The 22,402-nt window shown below is 40.2% G+C and overlaps 1 protein-coding gene across 9 annotated transcripts in view; it reads right to left on the bottom strand.

Annotated features, from left to right (window-relative positions):
- Enox1 (ecto-NOX disulfide-thiol exchanger 1) overlaps positions 1-22,402 on the bottom strand; it is a 542,803-nt gene that overhangs the window by 78,059 nt on the left and 442,342 nt on the right. For all 9 annotated transcript variants that reach the window (XM_046454324.2, XM_046454323.2, XM_058582598.1 and 6 more), the window contains one exon: positions 20,650-20,834. In XM_046454324.2, the coding sequence (XP_046310280.1) occupies positions 20,650-20,834 (185 nt within the window). The remainder of the gene's footprint in view (positions 1-20,649; positions 20,835-22,402) is intronic.

Here is a 22,402-nt window from a genome sequence, read left to right as displayed (position 1 = left end):
TTATAAATCAGATGCCTTACTCAGGAGGACATGCCTTTAAATCTAGTAAAATATCACCTAAGGAAATGAGGCCAGGGACTTCCAAAGGGAATTTCCACCAAAGGCCATGTGGGTGTGACTGTGCTGGATGGGCTGGTCCCAGGAGCAATTGCAATGTTCAGTCTCTGTGGCAATGCCTGGGAGCAGCCAGACTCATACTGTCTGTGCACCCTGACTCTAGCCCCATTTCTCCAATTTTTCAACCTGCAATGTGACACCCCCCACTCCCAGAGCCAACTCTGCCAGCTCCATGTCCTGTCAGTCTTGAGTGGGGAGAAACCCCCCCTTAATCTCTTCCCCCTTGGTACCATCCTTCATCCCCATGTCTCTCCTGCTCTCCAGACCCTCCAACCCTCCATCCTGTTTCCTTCTGACTTCATACTGTTGAGGAACATCAGTCAGGAGTCCTGCTGACAGTCTCCCACCTATGCCTGTTTTACATCTAATGCTCTGAATCCCGAGCCAATCCCAATTGTTAGGGAAAGTGTGAGGTGTAAAAAAATCAAGTGCATATCAGAACAGCCTAGGAGGAAGGCTTTGCCTAAAGGCAAACACATCAAATGGTATTTCTGACAAAGCAGAGAAACCTGGCTCAGGGGAAGGACCATCATTTACCACCCAGTTCCTGCAAAGTTCACGCTTCTCCTTGGGAAAAAAAAAGACAGGATTGAACAAGCCTGAATTTTCTCATCACAGGGGGTGGTAAGACTACTCAAGATCTATTCTAGTTGAAAATGTCATCTGCTTCCACCTGGGGATGAAGCCGCACTTCAATTTATGCCAAGGTATGAAAGTAACTATGCCTGTGGCCTCCCTCCCTCAGGCGCATGACCCCTGGGGGAGGAACATGGCTTGGAGAGAACTCCACCACTCTGATGACTGATACCAGAACCCTGGATCATAGAAATGAAATTGTGTTCAGAGCTAATATCCTATTACACCAGGCCATACATATTTAATTCCTTGGGTCTTTCCTCATAAATCAATTCCTCCGGGCCTTTAATCTCGTCAATATCTTTCCTGATATTGAATTTTAAATGCCATTCTCATTGCTAGGCAGAAAAGGCAATCTCTTGTTCTTGATGGGATCAGGCTTCATTTACAGCCAAGGGACACCTGGAGCATGGTCCTGTCCCCTGACACTGCTGCAAAGACCTGAATGTCAGCCAGAGCAAAACAACCCAGGTGCAGGCCTCCTGGCCGAGGTGGGAGGGTGAGGAGTGTACAGGTGGGCAGGAGGGTGGGGATTGCCCTCCCAAACATAAACACCATTAACCATGGGGTCATGTTTATCAGTACCTTGGGTGCCTGAGACTGCAAATGAGAAATCAGAAATAAATGTTTTCAAGGGTCTGGGCCCCCAGGATGCCTGAGACATGCAGTGCCCTGCTTCCTCCCATGGGCCACACAGAGTCAGGAACTCCATTCCTCCATCCTGATTAAGAGCCTGAACCAAAGGATACACAGTTTACATACATCTGAGTGAGCTCTCCTAGGACATGCAAGGCGAGAGGTAAGCAATACTAGGAAGGAACCCCAAAGAACAGGAACTGATGGCTAAAAATATTTTCCCCAGGTTCCTCAGGGCTGGTCTATGATGCAGTAGCACTTTCCGTGTTGTAAAGAAAGAGGGAGGAAATTCAAGAATCCTTGAAGTCATGCAAAATTTGCAAAAGAGGCAAGAGTGATTTTTATTAGTCTGCAAAAACCATGGGGAAGTTGTAAAAACACAGGAAGCTATGGAAATGCAGATCTGAGGGTCTAAATCTGTAGGAAGTAGTGTGGTCCCAAGGGCGGGGCCTGGGAACTGTCTGCTAGGGGTGGAGGAGTTAAGTGAGTACAGTGGTACTGAATTTTGAAACAACAACAAAACTGAAGGTCCATCCATTTATTATCACAGTGCATCAGCAATTCTAAGCAAAATTGGTGATGAAATGTTCCTTCCTCATAAAAATCTTCAGTTGATCTGAATTCTAAACAATTGCGACCAGTACTATTAAAATTTAGCAACACATATATCATCTTCAAATTAGCCCATTCCATTGTTTACTCTTTCACAAACATATTATATATTGAAGCTGACTTGCTCCATCTCTCAGCCCTCTCCCCTTCCTCACAAGAGAACTCACCTACACTCATTTTTTTTTTAATTTAGAATCTTTTGAGCTTGCTTTGAAAGCAGCGTCTCTAGAGTCCCTGGAGCACCACATATATCCTGCATTTCAGCAGTAGATTAAAAATAAACAATGATAGCACACTTACCACAAAGACTACAAACTTGAACTTGAGCTACTTGGATTCATACCACAGGTCTGCTTCAAGAATTTTTATATTTAAAATTTAAAACAAGTGAGATTAAAAACTATGAGTGGTATTATTTTGAGTTACTAAGTGCTAATTTTAGTTCCTATATGAAACATCTTAACTGAATTTTAATATTTAAAATATTGAATGTATTGTTAATTGTTAACTTTAAAACTAAAAGATAAATCAAGAAAATGTTATATTTGTGGCATAATTAGCAGATGCCTAAACTGCGCCTTTTGTATCAGGTTTTATTAAAATTCACTTATTACTTAAGGGGCAATGATTTACATACAGTATTATGTTAACTGTAATAAAGGATCAAAGTTGAAATTACATATATTAGAAACTTCAGTCTGCATCTCCTTCCTGGTCATTATCATCATTTGTATCACTACATGATTTGTCCCTGAAAGCAATGTCATTTAAAGGAGGGGAAGGATAACAAAGATTCTCTCTTAGCGTTAAATTGAACTAGGTGCAAAATTATCGACTATGTATAGGGCAACCCTGGGCTGGGAGCTGGAAGAATCTTCCAGTAGACATGGTTTTAAAGACCATTTTCTTTGTTTAAATAAACCCCTGGGAGGGACTTATGTGAAAGACAGATGCTTCCTTGTATTCATATAAACCAGTGAAATTATCAGCAATGATATGCTATATCCCAAAAAAGGCAACAATCTAAAAGAAAGCCAAGGATTGGCACAAAGGCAAAAAATAAGCCAAATGTCAGCATTTCAGAAGTTAGCCTGTTTAGTTCTACTGTTGATTTGCTGTGAAACCTTGAACAAGCCAGTTTACTGCCCTGGTCTCCTCTTTTTCTTAAACTTTCCACCCTCACCACTATCTCATAAGGATTAATTTCTCATCTGCAAAGCAATGCACCAATTAATTTCCTGAACACAGGAAAAGCAGATGCAAAAGTAGTTCAGAAGACTCTAAACCCATTTTTTCTTTTTTTTAGATGATTTTTCTTTATAGTGTAATTTGCAGTGTCATCTTAGTTTCCTGATCTTCACTTTCTTCACATATTAAAGAAACAATACTTACCCTTGGGATATTGTGAAATTGAAGAACATCGATTAAGTGTGGGAGGCTCCTTGAATGTCAAAAGATACTGAGTTAAATAAAAGTGCTGCCATTATCCTCTCTGAAAAAATGGAGAGGGAAATCCAGCAAGGTCAATTGAGTTTTAACTGACCTGAGTGAGCAGTGCCAGGGATTAACATTCACAGAGAAAGGTACATTGTTTGCCCCACCCTCACCATGCTGCTTACCGTCCTTCAGCCAATTTCAAAACACAGACTAGCCAACTTGAATTAACATCATTCATGCAATTTATAAGAGAAGATGTCAAATGCCTTGCTGAAGTAGGAATAGATATCAGTGCCAGTCTCTCCACTGCCTTTCCTGGCAATTCTGCTGCAAATGATAATCCAATTTGCTGGGATTTATTTATTTGTATCACTCCTTTTACAATTATATGAGGTGGTTATCCCCCAACCTCTGGGCACATGTACAGTTGTTAATGTAGAAATTTAAAACATTAACATGTTTTCCAGCTGGGTTGCCCATTTACCTCAATCAAACAAGAACCTGATTGAACAGCTGGGTCTTGCAATGTGCTCCAAAGGCCAACAGAGACTGGTTCTTTGTAAGGGTTATAACTCAGTCATGATCAGAGACGGCAGCTAGAAAACCCTATATAGGTGACTTGTGACCAAAATCTTGTGGCCATTTTTGGATGTGTCTTTCACTAGCAATCAGGGCCTGATCAAATTCAGCCACTGGAGAGTCAATCCATCATTCATTTCAGCATCATCAGCAACATATATCAACACTATCACTATCCTCTTTGGTTGTAGTTTGGGGAAAGCAGCTTTTGATTTAATGGGTATGGAATAAGGATATGTGTTAGAGGCTTAAGAACTTTTAGTTGAATCTTACTGGTATTACAAAGACCTAGCATGTTCTGCAGATAAATGAAGGGAGGAAATACAGTTGCAGGTCTTATCCAAGGATGGAACCTTTCTTTATTCTGGATATAGATGGTCCTTATCATCTAACACTTAACTCCAGATAATGGCAGAACTTTAGTAAACATAATTCAATAATTCAATGATTACAATATTTCCAATTTTTCTCAGTTAACATAAATTGACATTTTAAAGACTTGGAGAATCAGATATCTAGGGGCAGGATAGAGAGAGAAACATAGTCCCTGAACTTCTTGAATCTTTGGGTGACTCAAGGACAAACTTCATAAATAAATGGGCATATTCATCTATTATAAGAGAAGTGAGAGGCAGAGAAAGTCTGCTTCTTCCCCCAAGGTTTCCAAGGTATTTTAATACATTTAGGCTGGCCTGGAACCCCACAGTTTAGGAGTCTTAGAATAGCGGTACCCTTGGAGATCTCCAAGTTTTACCTGTTGTTGGCTCCAGGGTCAGGTAAGGGCTGTACCAGACAAGACTCCTTTCCCTGAGTGTTTTTAACAACCTGCAGGTGGTCTTATTGCAGCTGCTTAGCCTCTGAACTATATGGATTTGTCCTTCTTTGAACTGCAGACACTTTTAAAGGAGAAATAATGATGACAGCAGCAGTAACAGAAAACCTTAACAAATACTGCCATTGTGAAATGTGCCACATATTCTTAATAGCTGGGGCTGAGGTTTAACTGGTAAAATACAATACAGCATCACCATCTTGCATAGATCTTAAAAGTGCAGAGAGAAAATTACCAACTCAAACCAATCTTCTCTACCTCAAAAACATTAAATATAGGAAACTAAGGAAATAAGCTGAGTTCATCAGACCTTTTGCAATGGTATGGTGTTAGTATGGCCAAGAATGATAACAGAAAAAAAAAAAAGGTCTTCAGGTTACAAAAATTAAAGGAAACTAGAGCCGTAGCTTCACAATTACTATTGACATCACATCACATCACACACTATATAAAGAGTTCCTCTAGCCTAAGCCATACACCTGTTCTCAATCTGCAACTGCATGCAGTTCCATATCACTTGTGGGATGTCTACGTCTACCTATGTCCTTTAGGTGAAAATTTCAAGCATAAGTTTTGCTGAAGGCAGCTCAAAGTCCATTTCCTAACAATAATAGTGCAGAAAAGATGATCATCCATACAATATAGATTCTTAAGTTTGCATTACAAAAATGATAGATAGCAAAGTTATTATTGATGTCTTCTCAAAAGGAAAGAACATGGAAACCACATTTTAAGGGACTGATAGCAGACTTGGTTTACCAATGAGTTTTTGCTTCCAGATGACAACTTGAAAATGTAAATCATGATATAGAGCAAATGATAATAAGCAGTTGCATTCTAGTCCAAGTAATTAAAAAAATATCTCTGGATTAATCTGGGAGGGTTAAAAAAACCACATTTTGTCACTGAGTTCACTGTAGATAACTTTTATCATGGTAAGAAAGTTCTCTGCTATTCCAAGTTGTTAAAAAACTTCACTTTTCTTTGGTTGTTTTAGTTTTAAATCATGAACTGATATTCTTTAGCTACTAAAATGATTATATTACTCCAGCTTAATCTGTTAATGAGATAGCTTCCATTAACAGACTTTTCTAACTTTGAAACAACCTTGAATTCCTGGAATAAGTCTAATTTTGTAGTTTATAAAATACCAGATTAAAATTTTCTTTTTTAAAGGATTTTAAATCTATATTCATAAATGACACTGGTCTGTAATCTCCTCCCTGTTTACACGGTCCTTGTCTTGAATGATATCAAACCTTATGAACTAGTTGGGAAGTATTTCCTCCTCCTTTTGTGTTCTCTGAATAAATTTGTAAAGATTGGCAGAATTTGCCCTTGAATGAGGGTAGAACTTGCCCCTGGAAGCAATTTTGTACCTGCTGTTACTCATTTAAAGTTTGTAATTTTTTCCTCTAACTTCTGTCTTACCACCTCTGATATATTGTATTTTAATTATCAATTACCTCTAAACATTTTAAGTTCAAAGTTTATTTTTTTTTGGATACAAGGGTTTAGAAGTGTACTTCTAACTTCCAATTATATAGGATTTAGCTATCCTTTTTTGTTGGCATTGATTTTTCTTAAGTTTTATTGTGATCAGAAAATTATACCACTCCTTTGAAATTTGTTGAGATTTGCTTGAAGGCCCAGTGAAGGATTAATTTTTGTAAATATTTCAGGTATATTTGAAAAGGAGAGTTTTCTGTATATATCCTGGGGATCAAAACTAGTGGCTGAGTTCTATGAGAATGCTTCATTGGTACAAACACAGGTGGTCACAGCAGTTCAGACTAGAAACAGCAGAGCTGCTTAGAAAAGTGTCCAGATTCCCTAATATATTCTTAGTCTTTCAGCTAAATACTGGGGTTGTGTGTTCTTGACCTTAAAGTGTACATCTGTGATATAAACTTGCTTTTTAATATTAAGCGAAACAATTAGGAGAAATTTTAAGCAATGTGCTGCCTGGTCTGGAGGCTTCTCAACTGTCTTTTCTAAATCTCCGTTCTTTGCTATGCGTGGTGCAAATAAAAATGTCATCTCCCAGGACTTATCAAGGCTCTTCAAGCCTTTGGATAGAAAGAACCTTGTTGGATCAGAAATATCTGCAATCAGACATACACACACGTGGCATCAATGCTGATGTGCTGGCCTGGTTCCTAAGTCTTTTATAGCTGCGGGCCAGCACAGGTTGCACTGCAGAAGACCAGTGACTGACAGGCTCCCTAGCATCTCCATTCCAGCAGAGCCTGATAATGACTTCTGAGGATAGGATGACTTGATCCATCCTTACACTTCAACAGACTTCTCAGAAATCCAGACCTGTTTGGTCCACAGGATGACATTGTTTATGGGGCGATGAGCGGGGAAAGAAGCAGAGTCTGAAAACCAGGCAACAGTTCAGAGTGTTCAGTTGCTGAGAGTAAACGTGTGCTGACTCAAGGAGCCATTCATTCATTCATTCATTCATATAGTTGCTGGGTATGAACCACTAAATTAGCCATAGAAGATTGGTTTAGGTATCAGGATTAGTTTCAGTTCCATTCAGTATATGAAGAAAAAAATAAAATTAACACTTATCTAACATATGGCCCCTATGTCCCAACTCACAGAGATATAAATAAACAAGAAAGGAAAAAAAATTCTCAGAATGCAGATAGGCAGGAGGGGACAAGAGTCAGGGGCCTGGGTAGTGGGAAGGGAGACAAAGGTGAGGGGCTGGGCTTAGCTCAATTTGTTTGAAACTATATAGTAAATAGGTGGAATTAGGGACTCCCTAGGGCCCTTCCTTGTTCTAACATTCTGTATTTTGTATTGCTCTTGTTGTAACAATAGTGGTAAACATATCCTTTCTAAATTTGTTTGTTTGTTTTGTTTTTTGGTGCTGGGGCTCGAGCCCAGGGCCTTGTGCATTCATGGCAAGCACTCTACAACTGAGTATGTCCTCAGCCCCAGGCACAATACTTTTATTTTACTTATTTATTTATATGTGGTTCTGAGGATCAAACCCAGGGCCTCACACACGCTAGGCAAGCACTCTACCACTGAGCCACAACCCCAGCCCCTAAGTTTTGTATCTAAAGAAAAATTCCAGTTATGATCACGTTCTACTTTCTTTTCCTTATTTATTTATTTATTAACTGTGAATGGGTTATGTAGTTAAAGATGAGCATAGATTTCACAGAGAAATGGCTAGCAAATTGTGGATTTAAAGTCAGGCAAGTCACTTTCCAGCTTGGCTGAAGACCGGCCTCATTATGAAAGACCCCAAGGGCCCCAAAGGGGAAAAGACAAAACCTGGAGGCTCTCCTTACATCTTCTCTGAACTTAATCAGTTCATATCACCAAAGGTAGAGTGTCAAAACTCTATCTTGAGTACTCCCTTTCCTTTCTCCCCAAGTGATTAACAGTAGGACTGCTGGGGGGAAAATGGTAAAGAGAACTCGGCAGGACAGATCTCTTATGGAGTTTACAGTTAGGCCATTACTAAAACCTTCCTGACATAAATTGTGAGTAGCAATGAAGAAATAAGAAACATAGGGAAGAAATATAAAGGACAGAGAAAAGAGAGCAAGGTATATAGATAATGAATGAAGTATAAAATTGCAATGTACCATTGTGTTTAAATGTCTGGAAGTGTGTAGTGCACCATCTCAGTAAATCACTTGCTCAGGATAAAATGTAAATCATGGGTGGAAACACACACCTGACGTGGAAATGAGAGTTTCCCTCCTCGCCATCTCTGACTGAACATCTGAGTGATACCTGGCTTTAAATAAACTAAGGTGGTGATGATGGTGAAGGCCTAGGAAAAGGACTTGTGGATGTGTGGCAGGACCACAGGGCAAATTAAGAGAACAAAAGGAAGACTAAGATAAAGCTCTGAAAAATCACTATGTTGGTCTTTCATTTTAAAACCTTCAGGAAACAGGTGTTTTCACTGATTAGAGGCGAGAAGTGGGTGGTCTACAAAGTGAGGACCAGATTGGGCACAAACTTTAAGTTTCCCTAGATGACTATTCAGGGTGCTTTGTTAAACAGAGGAGAAAACATAGTTTTTAACTAACCATTGAGCATCTTGGAAGTGAATTCCCAATTCCACACTTTGGTTACAGTTCCAGGAACTTTAACTATGTTTGGCTATCCCATTGGTCAATACTTAGAAGTGATCAACACTGTGTGTTTTTATGTATCTAGAGAAAATGACTGGAAGGAGACTTGCAGATGTTAATAACAGTTAGATCTGGGTAGTAATGCTGTGAATAATTTTTGTTTCCTGTTAAATACTTCCTTTATATTTCCAAGTTTTCTGCATTGAGCATGAGTTCTATTGCAAAATGGAAAAAAAAACTAAAATGACAAACTTGGGCTCAGGAAAATGATAGTCCCACCTACATTTCTGCCCCTTTGTGTATTCTCTTATTCAGATAAAGAGGATTTTTTTTCTGACTCATTCTTTGTTTCCAAGTTGTGTTCCTTCACAGAGATAAGAGGAAAAGCAAGAATATCACTTAGAAAGCTAAATGATGATCTCACAGAAAGATGATATCACTTAGAGTAGGAAAATAATGACGAGATGGAGAGGACAAATTTAAAATATGCTTTTGTGTTCACAATGACTGGGTAAACTTTTGTATGGTAAGGTGTGGAGGCAGGGTTTGGGAAGGTAATTGTTGGAAAATCTATCCTTGCTTCCTCTTTATAACCTTCATTTCTGATAAGGATATTGGCCCATCTTTCGAATCCCCAGGTTGCCTCTCCTAACCAGCTGCATGAAGAAAGCCCTGGAGCTTGATGCCCTCCCAACTGCAGCCCGATTGGAGAGGAGGATAATTGCATGAGTCTGGCTGGGAGCAGGACACCTGCTGTATGCAGGCAGCCATGGAGCTGGCAGGGTTCAGGGCTTCCAAGTGAAGGAGCAGGCTTCTGTGCACTGGCAGGCTATAAAGAAAGGAAGTCAAGGCCAGACCATCAGGATTCATTTTAGCATCCATGGCTGGAGGGAGAGAGACAGCAGTGGTCAAGCTGAGTAGAAGGCTAGAATGTGTCTGCAGCAAAAGTCTGTCTTGATTTACTATATCTTTTCTTTTAAGAAAAGATCCATTTCTCTATAAATCTGGTACTCATAGTGTGATATGGCCTATAAGTCAGGAGGCAATTTCCAAAAGAGGTGGTGAAAGGGAAGGTCATTCAAAGGCTATCCAACCACTGCTGCTGGCAGAGTCAGGAAAAGCAGTTCCTCTAGCCCAGGAATGGCTGCAAGTCGACTAGAGATTCAAGGTTTCCCATGCAGATGTCAGAGAAAGCTGCAGAAGGCAGAAGCCAGATGATTGTAATGGTCTGCAGGGCAATGCCATTATTTCTTCTCCTGGCTCCTACAATGATTCGTCTGCTGGCCTCATTATTTTTAGAAGGAATGATTACTAATGAGGATGCATTTGATGATCAGATTAATTAATGGCAGAGTGGGATAACTAATGATGAGATGAAACCTCCCATAGTTAAGTTTTATTAGGCTTCTCTTTCTCTTCCCAGAAGTGAAGAGATTTATTTTTGCAGTTCAAATTTAATAACTAAAAGCCGCATGTATGTTATTTTCCTTTGGCTAGCTCTTACTCTGCTAATGCAAAGACCAAATTAGGGCTGTGACAACGAGTCAGAAAACAGGCCATGGGTTTTTGCCATGGTACTGTTACAATGCACAAACACTCGAAAGATAGAACTCCCCAGGCTTTCGGAGTTGGAGGTGTAGCTCAATGGTACAGCACTTGCCTACATGCACTAGACCCTGGGTTCAATTCCCAGCACTGCACAGAAACCAACAAAAAGCAAACAAACTTCCAAGGCTTCTGCAATCATGGTCACTGTAGTTCTAAGGCACTATTTTTCAGAGAAGGTCTCAAAAAGTTATGGGACAACAGAAGGCATACAGGAGCTGTGGCCAGACAGATTTGGGATGGAGTCCAGTCTCTGACAGGTATACCTGCATGCTGGGACAGTTACTTGACACCTGTAGGTCTGTTTCTTTCTTTCTTTTGGGGTACCAGGTATTGAACTCAGGGGCACTTGACCACTGAGCCACATCCCCAGCCCTATTTTGAATTTTATTTAGAGACAGGATCTCACTGAGTCACTTAGCTCCTCACTTTTGCTGAGGCTGGCTTTGAACTTACATTCCTCCTTTCTCAACCTCCTGAGCCACTGGGATTACAGGTGTGCACCACAGTGCCCAGATGTAGCTCTGTTTCTTTCTGGACAAACTGGCCTGGGCTTATGCTTTGAGCTGTTGTGAGGATTGAGTAAAATACTCTACAGGTGCTTCTGTGAGGGAGTAGCCTTTCTGGAAGTGGCACAAGAGCAATCGCACAAGCTATATGGAATCAGGGAACTTTGGATCTGGACTCATCCACACTTACTCTGTGAATTCTGAGTCTTCTCTTAAATTTCTGCAGCTGTTTATAATTTTTATCTGGAGCATGGCAGTTGCCGTCTGCATCTACCTAGTAGCTTTTTGAATTGGGTTTGCAGATGTGGTCTCATTGTATGACAGCTAAGCCTCAGTGAGTCAGAAGGACTCACTCTCCAGGTGAAAAACCTAGGCTCAGACAGCCTGATGTCCCAAAGCAGAACAAAAAACAGTGAAGCCAGAGCCTCCTTTTCCTTTCACTAGTTCAGTGTCATCTTATTATTCATGCCTTCAGTGGTGTGAACACAGCTTCTTTCTTCCCTCATCTTATGACTTCTCTCCAGGGAAGACAGCAAGGTACCCCATGGTCCACCCTTGCTTCAAGTTGCTAATAAAACAAAAAAAAAAAAAAAAAAAAAAAAACCTCTCCATTATCTTTACTTTTTGTCTTTCTGTCTTTTCCAGAGTCCAACAGGAAAGTGATTTGAAAACTCCCAAGCCCCTAACAGATGTCAGGTGCAATCATTTCAAACAGGCAGGACTTTGTAATGTAAAGCCCCGGGCCAAGAATTAGAGAATTGATTTCTATTTTTGGTTCCAAGTGTAGCCAACAATCTCTGCAAGAGTCTCCTGCTGAAGTGGGATACCTACCGTCTCCAGGTTTAAGGGGGAAGGCACGCTGCAAATGTTAGAGCATGCACATGTTGCCAGCAGGAACTCTACAAATGACCTTGAGGAGGCTAATGAATTTTCATCACGTGGGCTGCTACTATAATGCACCAATCCTAAGTATGTGCCTGAAGAATGGAAAGAAAATGAAATGACAAACTCTGGGATAATGAAAAGAAAGGGGGATCACAGTGGACTCAAAATTTGGCTGCTCTTGTGAGCTCTGATGTTTTAGACATTGGACCCTTTTAAAGCTCCGTCATCTGAGAGATGTCCATGTTATGTGATTTTTCTGATTCAAGTAAAATGCCAGTGGCTTTTAATGTGAATGTGGGAAATGACTTGCAAATTATTTTCTATGCCAAAAAAAAAAAAGGAACTGCATCTGGGTAGTTGAAATGGAATCAGATAAACGTGGGGTATGTCTGCAGTCACAGATTGTAAAGACTCCAGGTTTTTATGTGTCTATTTATACATGCATATATTTTTGAACTTTTTAGAGCCGAAGGCTTTACTAAAAGTATCCTGTGGCTCTATATGGTAATAATGATGTTTTCTTGCCCTGTCCAGTGGTACCGAATTCTTATGTGCATGATGTATAATGCTTTCATATATTAAAGACATTATGATAATATTGTTAAAAGCTTCTTCCTGGATGAGTCAACAATGAGATCATCACATATATATTATTATTCCTTCCAACTGGCCATTTCTGATAGTCATAGACTCTACTTAGACAGTCAATGTTTTTGACTAGCATCTAGATAGATATTGCATAAGAGCCCTTAAGATATAATTTATTATAAAAAATGTTGAATTTCTTCTCATAGAGGGATTTCTCCTTTTCCCTTTTTTTTGTCCTTCTGTGTTTATGCCAGCTTATTTATTTATTTATTTATTTATTTATTTTAGTTTTAACAGATAAAGAATTAGTTGTTCTTCCACAGCCCCTTCCCATATCTCTGCAAGTCCTTCTCAACCTGATTTGGGACATTTTCTACTCTTCTACTTTCTGCATAGTCCCTGGCGCCTAGGCTCCTTTGTACCATCGTTTTTGTTTTTTCTGTTTGTTGTTTTCTTCGGTTCCCTGCCTTCTCTGTCTTCTAAGAAGACAGACTGGGTGGCTAGCAAAGTTAGCCATTCCTCTATCTTTATGGCCTATCGCAGCCCCTTCAAGTCTCCTTTTCCTGACTGCTTGTCTTCCTTTTCCTCCTTCTAACTCCCTTTTAATCCTAGAACAGCTATTTTTTACTCCAAAATATGCTGCTTTAAGTTGCCTTCATAAAACTTGCTTGCTGTTCTTTCTTTCCTTCTATTTCTGGATGGCCAGAATTATTTGCAACACCCTCCCCACCTCTACACCTGGCCACATGCTAAATAAGAATTCATCCAAAGACTGGGTTAAAGTTAAAAGCCCCTGAAACAGGGTCCTGTTCAAGATATCAGACGCAGTGTGTGTGTGTGTGTGTGTGTGTGTGTGTGTGTGTGTTTCCCTTCCTCTAAGAATTTGATTCAAATATCTGTCAGTGAAGAAATTTATATGAGCAAACCAAACAGAAAAGGAATTCCAGGGAGTTCATGGTATATGACAGGTTTTGCACCTGTAGCATCCTCTGCTTGCCTTAAAATGGAGCCTGCTGGTCAGTGAGCCCCCAGCTACCATGCGGGAGAAGACAGCCAGGCAGGAGTGCTGGATGCAGCAATGAGCAGACCGCACATTTAAACAGACAGATGGCGAATCACCACCTCACTCATGAAGAAGCCTGTCATGAAAGAGACTAAAATTCAAAAACTGAACAGCCAATACTGGAATTAATGGAAATGACTTGGGAACAAAAGGAATTTAAAAAATTCTAATTAGTATTCTCAAAAAGAGTTGAGAAGATACCATAAAACAAAACAAAACAAAACAAAAATAAAAGAATGTGACTACATGAAAAGAGAATAATCACAGAACAAAATAAAGTTTTGGAAATAACATAATTATCAAGCAGAAACTTCAATGGAAAGGATGAAAGAAAAAGTTAAAATGGAAAATGTTAGAAAACAGATAAAGAACATCATCCTCATAGATCCATTATCTGAATGGTGCTTATTTCAGAAAAAAATGAAAACCTGAAATGAGCTGGGTGTGGTGGTGCATGTCTATAATCCCAATGGCTTGGGAGGCTGAGGCAGGAGGATCACAAGTTCAAAGCCAGCCTCAGCAACTTAGCGAGGCCCTAAGCAACTACGTGAGATCCTGTCTCTAAATAAAATACAAAAAAGGGCTGGGGATGTGGCTCAGTGGTTAAATGCCCCTGAGTTCAATCCCTAGTACCAAAAACACAAAAAAGAAAACCTGAAATGGATGGATCTGAAAACTCTCATGCTAAGTGAAATAAGCCAATTTCCAAAAACCAAAGGTCAAATGTTCTTTCTGATATGTGGATACTAACCCACAACAAGGGGGGTGGAATGGAGAATAGAAGTGCAGTGGACTAGACAAAGGGGAATGAAGGGAAGGGAGGGGGAATGGGAATAGGAAAGACAGTAGAATGAATCTGACATAACTTTCTATGTAAAGATATGAATATACCACCATGAAGCTCCACATCACGTACATCCACAAGACTGGCATCCTAATTAGAGTAAGACATACTCCATGCTATGTCAAAATAGACTCTACTGTCATGTATAACTAAAAAGAATAAATTTAAAAAAAATTAAAATCTGAAAACAAAAGTGAAAAATGATCAAGAAGAGAGACTCCCATGTAAATAAGCCCTCAAAGCATATTGGTCTCCCAGCTCTCCTAGCACGCCCTTCTTTTTTTTTTTTTTTAATTTTTTATTGTGGGTTGTTCAAAACATTACAAATTTCTTGACATATCATATTCCACACTTTGATTCAAGTGGGTTATGAACTCCCACCTTCACCCCATACACAGATTGCAGAATCACATCAGTTACACATCCATTGATTTACATATTGCCATACTAGTGTCTGTTGTGCTCCGCTGCCTTTCCCATCCTCCACCCTCCCCACTTCCCCCTCCCCACCTCTCCCCTCCCCTCCCCTCCTCTCTCTCTACCCCCTCCACTGTATAACCCTGAGGGTCTCCTTCCATTACCATGCAATTTCCCTTCTCTCTCCCTTTCCCTCCCACCTCTCATCCCTGTTAAATGTTAATCTTCTTCTCCTGCTCTTCGTCCCTACTCTGATCTTAGTTACTCTCCTTATATCAAAGGAGACATTTGGCATTTGTTTTTTAGGGATTGGCTAGCTTCACTTAGCATAATCTGCTCTAATGCCATCCATTTCCCTGTAAATTCTATGATTTTGTCATTTTTTAATGCAGAGTAATACTCCATTGTGTATAAATGCCACAATTTTTTTTATCCATTCGTCTATTGAAGGGCATCTAGGTTGGTTCCACAGTCTTGCTATTGTGAACTGCAGCACGCCCTTCTTGATGGGCTGGGAGAACTAGGTCTGCTGCACTTTTGAGGATTTTCACAGCTTTCAAGAGTTTTGTTTTTTAAAAGAAATTATCTCTTCCCCTAAAATTTTCTAATCATTAAGAGCAGCAACATCTGCACCCCACCCACCTACATGGCACGGAATCAAACACCACCTTCACCTTCACACTCTGTCTCCCCACCACAGCCACCTACACCTCCACAGCTACCACTGACACCTCATGTGCCACTCTCACTGTCATTATTATTGTCTTGATTTTGACATACACATCATACTTCATTACATGTGAGTGTAGGGGTGCAACCAAGCGTGAGCTTTTCTCTATCACTAAGAAAAGAAAAAGTAATTATTAAGCAATTATTGTTTACACAAGTTTGCAGTAGGCCTGATTAACTTACTCATGTTCTACTTTGAAAACACTTACTAATTCCTTAATGTGTACCCCAAAGACGACTCTTGCCTGACTTCAGCAAACTAACTGGGGTTACCCCATCGGGAAAGCAGTGATAATTTAGTTCTCCAGGTTCCATAAAATCAATCTGAATTAGTGAGATTCTGTAATGCAAATACAGAAAATCACACATATGTTCTCTGACTTTAAGGAGAAAAATACTTGCTATTTCCCATTCCCCCCCCCCCCATCTTTTCTTGCTGAAAGTTGTTCAGGCAGCTGTCAAGCACTGGCCCTTACTAATGTCGAGCTAAGAGCATTAGAGAGCCATTGTTCTACACGGGCCAATGGTTTGCTGGCCTAAGACAGCTGGTCTTCAGATTGGATTTGCTAACACTACTGAAAAAGCATCAGATTAAAGTATTTATGAAGGTGGCTTCCAACAATCACCCTTAGTCTTACACAGTTTTATGCTCAGCAGTTTTTAATGGCATCTGTTGTTATCTGAATATTTAGCAGTCCTGTCAATATGATTTACAGAGGCTTCAAAAAGAATTTTGAATTTAAAATTTATTGTTTAAAAATATGATACTTTGACCTTTCCTCATGAATGAATGCAAAAATATTATTTAAACTTAGGTGTGGATAAAAGCATAATGAGATACCACTATGCACTTACTTCTAAGGCTAAGATGATAAAACCAACTGTGCCAGAGTTAAATGATGAGGATGCAGGACAACTGGAATTCCTGAGCAGTCCCATGAGAACACACAATGGTACAAGTGCTTTGGTAAACAGCTCGACAGTTTCTTAATAAGTTGAATAGGTTTACATACGACCCAGAAATCCTACCTCTAGATATTTACACAAATGAAATGAAATATTATGTCTAAACAAAAAGCCAGTTGATGAACATTTATAGCAGATTTATTTACATTTGCCCCAAACAAGAGACCACCTAAATGGTGACCAGATAAACAAACTATAGTTCTTCCCTACAATGGAATACAACAGAGCATAAAAAAGGAATGCATTTCTTATACACACAGCAAGCAATATAGATGAATCTCAAATTCAAAGTGCTAAGTAAAGGGTGCCAGACTCGACAGGTTGCATACTACAAAATTCCTCTGATGGGACCTTCTGGAAATGGCAAGAACAGAGGCTGGAACACAGATTAGGAGTTGCTAGGAGTAAGGCTGACTAACGGGGGACATGAGGGAATGATGATGGAAGTGGCATATTGATTGTGGCAGTGATGGCTATGTGGTTGTATGCATTTGTCACAATTCACAGAACTACACACCTAAAAAGAGTAAATTTTATCATATATATTTTACCTCAATGATCTTAACAATTCAGTGTAAACTTAAGATTTGAAACATTGTAACAAGAATTTAAAATATGTTCTTTTTTTTTCTTTTTTTGGCACCAGGGATTGAACTCAGGGGTACCGACCACTAAGCCACATCCCCAGACCTATTCTGTATTTTATTTAGAGACAGGGTCTCACTGAGTTGCTTAGAGCCTTACTTTTATTGAGGCTGGCTTTGAACTTGCCATCTTTCTGGCTCAGCCTCCCAAGCTGCTGGGATTATATATTATATATTATATGTTCATTTTTAACACCTGAAGATACAAATGAAAGTAAAATAATGGCTATCCCCATGGCAGAGATGTGTTAGCTTCACTACTGTCTTATGATTTGGTAAAGACTCCCATGTTACCATGGATACAAGCCATTGTTCCCTTTTGTATGAACCTAGAATATTATTAAATTGTGAGTAACATGTAGTGCAGGGGTAACTCAGAAACATCCAAAGTCACCCAAATGGTTTTCATTTTTAAGAACCCTGCCCATGTTTTCTTGTTGAACATGTGAGCAACTGTGATATAAGTGAACTATCCTTCAGGGATTAAAAGAAGAAAAAGTTAAAAACTTGGTGGCTGGCGCTGGAGTTGTGGCTCAGTGGTAGAGTGCTTACCTAGCATGTGTGAGGCACTGGGTTCGAGCCTCAGTACCACATAAAGATAAATAAATAAAAGGTATTGTCCATCTACAAATAAAAATTTTTTAAAAAGACAAAAAAAAAAAAAACTTGGTGCCTAAACTTGAAGAAAAGTCTAAAAAATGCTAGTTCTTAGGTCACTGAAATTCTTTACTCTGTTTTGTTTGGTACAGAAATAATTTGTGAAATGTAGATGGATTGAGGAACAAAGGATATATGGGAGGTATTATCGTTGGAATCTTCACCTTCCCCTAGAGGCCTATATGTATATGTGGTGCTGTTGGGAGGAGGTGGAACCTTTAAGAGGTGGGGCCTAGTTGGAGGAAGTTAGGTCATTGGGAATGTACCCTGCAAGAGGATATTGGGCACCCATCCCCTTTCTCTTTCTTTTTCTCTTTGCTTCCTGGTTGCCATGAAGCCAGCAGCTCAGGAACTCCCACCATGATGTTCTGCCTAAAACAGGCCCCAAGGCAACAGGATCAGCTGACCATGCACTGAAACCTTTGAAACTGAGCCAAAATAATTATTTCCTCCTTATAAGATGATTTATCTCAGGTAGTATTTATAGCCAAAGAAAGCTAACACAGGAGGCTAGCTCCTCCTCTCCTTGCTGGTGGGGAAGACCATGGTTTCCTAAGTGGCTAGAGGGTAGATTAAGAGTAGGTTTTAAAATCAGGAAAAATCCTTAGTCCTGGGATCCAAGTGAACAAGTTGTGGTCCTTCACTCACATGTGAAAGGATATGGTAGAAAAAGGACTCTTAAAAAGCACCTATCTGAGAGCTGTATTAGAGATGTGCTGCCACACGTGTGGTGGTGCATCCACCTAACAGCCAGTAAAAACTCAGGCTGCTGCACATGCCTGGCTTGAGGCTTAAGAGCTTCCTAGTGCTAAGGAAGCATCACACACAGCCCGGTGTCAGATCTTACTTACTCACCTTCTCTGCCTTGCCTTCTCTGACTTCTTTTAGATTTAAATCTTAAAGGTTTTACCTGCTCTTAATCTTTTCAGGAGGAAAAGAGTGCCCGTTGCCTAAAGTGTGACAGTAGTTTGCAGGCTATGTCAGGCGTCATGTTCTTTGGGGAAATCTACAGATTCTCACCCTGGCAACTTCCTCTCCCCCACACCCCACGTTGGGGCATATGGACAACCCTGGAGCCTCACACAGCAGCTGTTACATCGATTTCCAAGTACAGGGACCTGAGCAACGACTGTAATGACATTTTCCTGGCTGGCTCTGACCTCTGAATCTCACTGATTAGTCTAACACACACTGTGAACATCAACCAGTTAGAACTCAAAGCCAAGTCTCAAAAAATTGCTTTAAAATGGCAAGAGATGTTTAAGACATAATTTCTGTGACCTGGCCATTAACGTGCTCACTTCCCAATCCGTGATTCTTTTTTATATCTTTCCCTCTCAATTATTTTTCCCTGTGTGGCTCAGGTTTCTGTGGTAGTTATCCCTAATCACCAAAACACTTTGGTTGGCAATTTGTGCTCCTGGGCTTAGAGAGCAATCAATATGGAAGGGAGAAATTGGAAAAAAAAAAAAAAGATCCTTCTCATTAAATATTTTAATATTTCTTTTGTTTAAATAAAAACAACCACTTTTTTCCAGAAAATATTGGTTGGATTTGAATATTCAGAGGGGTCATTAAAAATACCTATGTGTAAATGATGATAATTTATGTTTTATTATTCTAAGATGACTCAAAGGCCCAAATACCTAAAGAACATCAATTAATTTTTTCAGATACAAATCCAGATATGAATCTGATTTCCTCTCTCCTCTACTTCTTATTTCCCACAACACATGCTCCTTTTTCATACTCCAAAGCCCACTGTCTTCCCCTCTTTTGTCACAACTTCCGTAAATACATAGCCTTAGATTTAATATGCCAGGCTCAAGTCTGGCACTCTGTTCTAAAGTCACCCAGCCCCACCTCCAGGGCTTTCTCCAATCCATCAACAAACATGTCTTACATCTGACCAGACCCTACGTATGATACTGAAGCAGAAACAATAGAGTTTATATTTATACTGATCTTATAAACAAAACAAACTGCTTTCTTTTTTTTTTTTGTATTTTTTTTAAATTTTTTATTGTTGGTTGTTCAAAACATTACAAATTTCTTGACATATCATATTCCACACTTTGATTCAAGTGGGTTATGAACTCCCACCTTCCCCCCATACACAGATTGCAGATGGATGTGTAACTGATGTGATTCTGCAAACTGCTTTCATAAACATTAGTGGTGATGCTTTGAACGTGAAGGTCTGTGATTACAGACCACTTGCTTTATAACAGGCCAGGATTTGCTGACCATTTGTCAGGAGGCCAAGCTTCACATACAACCTTTTGCCCTCCTAAATTCTTTCCCTTTATTTCCTACCTCTGGGGCAAATTTTTTCAACATATTTTTTTGTTTGTTTGTTTGTTTGTTTGTTTGTTTGTTTTTTTGGATACCAGGGATTGAACTCAGGGGCACTCAACTGCTGAGACACATCTCTTGCCCTATTTGGTATTTTGTTTAGAGACAGAGTCTCACTGAGTTGCTTAATGCCTTGCTTTTGCTGAGGCTGGCTTTGAACTCACAATCCTCCTGCCTCAGTCTCCTGAGCCCCTTGGATTACAGGCGTGCGCCACCATGCCTGGTTCAATCATATTTCTTAAGCTTGACTTTTCTCCAGATTCTACTCGTCCACAAAATGTCACTGGCACTTTTCTTTCCTATGAACTTAGCTTTATGGTAGTTGTTTCTTCTTTATCCTTTCTGACAAATGGCTGCCATTTTGCTCCCATTAAATAAAAATATCCTTTCCTCATTAAAAATAAATAAAGTGCCTGGGCCTGGTACCTGTTGCATGCCTTGCATGGTTTGCTGCAGGAACTGCAGCTGCTGGTCCTTGGTGAGGTTTTCTTCTGTTCGAAAAAGCTGCTCTTTTTCTTGTTTCAGCAGCTCCACCTCATTCCTATAGGCGTCCAGCTGCCAACGGAGACTGTCATTCTCCTCTTTAAGAGCATAGGCCTGAGCAGCCAGGGCTGAAGGACAAACAGAAAGAGTTCAAGTGAGTTTTATTCTTGCTTAGATTGAAGTCTTTAGTGGGAAAGGGAGTCTCTCACCTAAACTCATAATGTTCACACTGTATCAGCTCAGATTTAAGACCCAAATGCCTTGCCTTGGGGCTTTTTATTTTGCAGCTGGTGAGCATCACTTCTGTTGGAAGTTTTTGTGATTTTGTTTTTGTATTGTTTTTGCTTTTGAAGCACTGGTAAAGGAACCCAGGACTTTGCACATGCTAGGCAAGCACTCTACTACTGAGTTCCACCCTCAGCCCCTTTATGGACTTTTTATCTCTTCTATTTGCCTTGTCTTATGTATGAATGCTGCTTGTAGGCACAGATCAATTCCTTCCAATTCTTGTCTCTTGACCTCTTCCCCAACCCCAGACACCCACATACAAACTGGCCTGTATTGCTCAGTGATGAGGATTTTCAGAATTTCAGGCAACAATCACATCTACCACATTGTTGTCAGCTCTCATTTTGCAGGATTGCTCTGCTACTTGAAGTGCTGCTTTCTTTCAAATAGTCAGCTGTTCCCTTCCACAGGTTGAGGCATGCAGCAGCCTCCCAGGGGAGAGAGGAATTTATATGCACACCACTCCTTCCTGCTCTATTGCTGGGACAAATTGCACAAATTGTTTTCTCTAACTCCTATCAGAATGGTAACCTAGTTCCATCTGTTTCAGCAACAGATTAAAACTCTTTTCCCTGCAAGGCTGAGTGCTTTCTCTCCTTCTCTTCCTCCTCCTCCTCCTCCTCCTCCTCCCTGAAACCTGAAATTCCCAATGTGTAGATTCTGACTTCATTCACATCTCCATCTCACTGAGAAACCAAGACAGTTCACTCAGGGTCTTACACATCTCAAGGCTTCAGAAACAGTTGAAGCCAAATTAAAGGGAAGACAGGGTGGTACAAAACAAAGTTAGAGGAGGGGAATCCAGCTCCATAGTTTCTACCCTCTTGCCTCATGGTCTCTCTAATAATATAAGGGCCTGTTGAACACTGAAAGAGCACCAGACCCTGGACCAAGAGCTTCATCTGAACTGACACACTTAACCCTGACTCCCCACTCAAGCCTAGGACGAAGGTGTTCTGATCCCCATTCTTACAGATGAAAGAAATGAGGCCCAGAGAAGGCAGATACTTATTTGATCACACAAAGTAAGCAGCTGGCACAGTCTCCAAACACAGACGGCCAGCACAGGAGTCCTTGCTGTCCACCTTGTCAGTTTCTGTAGGTTTAATTTACCAATTGCTCAAAACCAGTCTCCTGTTCTCCCCTCTACTCTCCCACAGGTGTCCCATCATTCCTCCCTCCTCACGGAATTCTTCTTTTGTCAGCAAGAGAAAAGTAGATGGAAATCCGAGAAGCTAGTTATGAGAAACTTCCTGGTAGACGTAACTTCTGGTATGTAATATCGTGCCACTGAGCAACAGGCTCTCAATACATGCTCATTTCAAACCCCGCTCCAATTTCCTGCATTCAAAGGCCACAGGAGGTCAGCCTCCCAGATGCTCCACCTGCACACTGCAGTAAAATGATC

Source organism: Marmota monax, unplaced genomic scaffold, assembly GCF_021218885.2.
Source record: "Marmota monax isolate L192 unplaced genomic scaffold, Marmota_monax_Labrador192_F-V1.1 WCK01_AAM20220418_F8-fsc00011, whole genome shotgun sequence".
NCBI lineage: Eukaryota > Metazoa > Chordata > Mammalia > Rodentia > Sciuridae > Marmota > Marmota monax.
The sequence above is the reverse complement of the archived record's forward strand: the minus strand, read 5'-3'. Positions and strand labels throughout refer to the sequence as shown.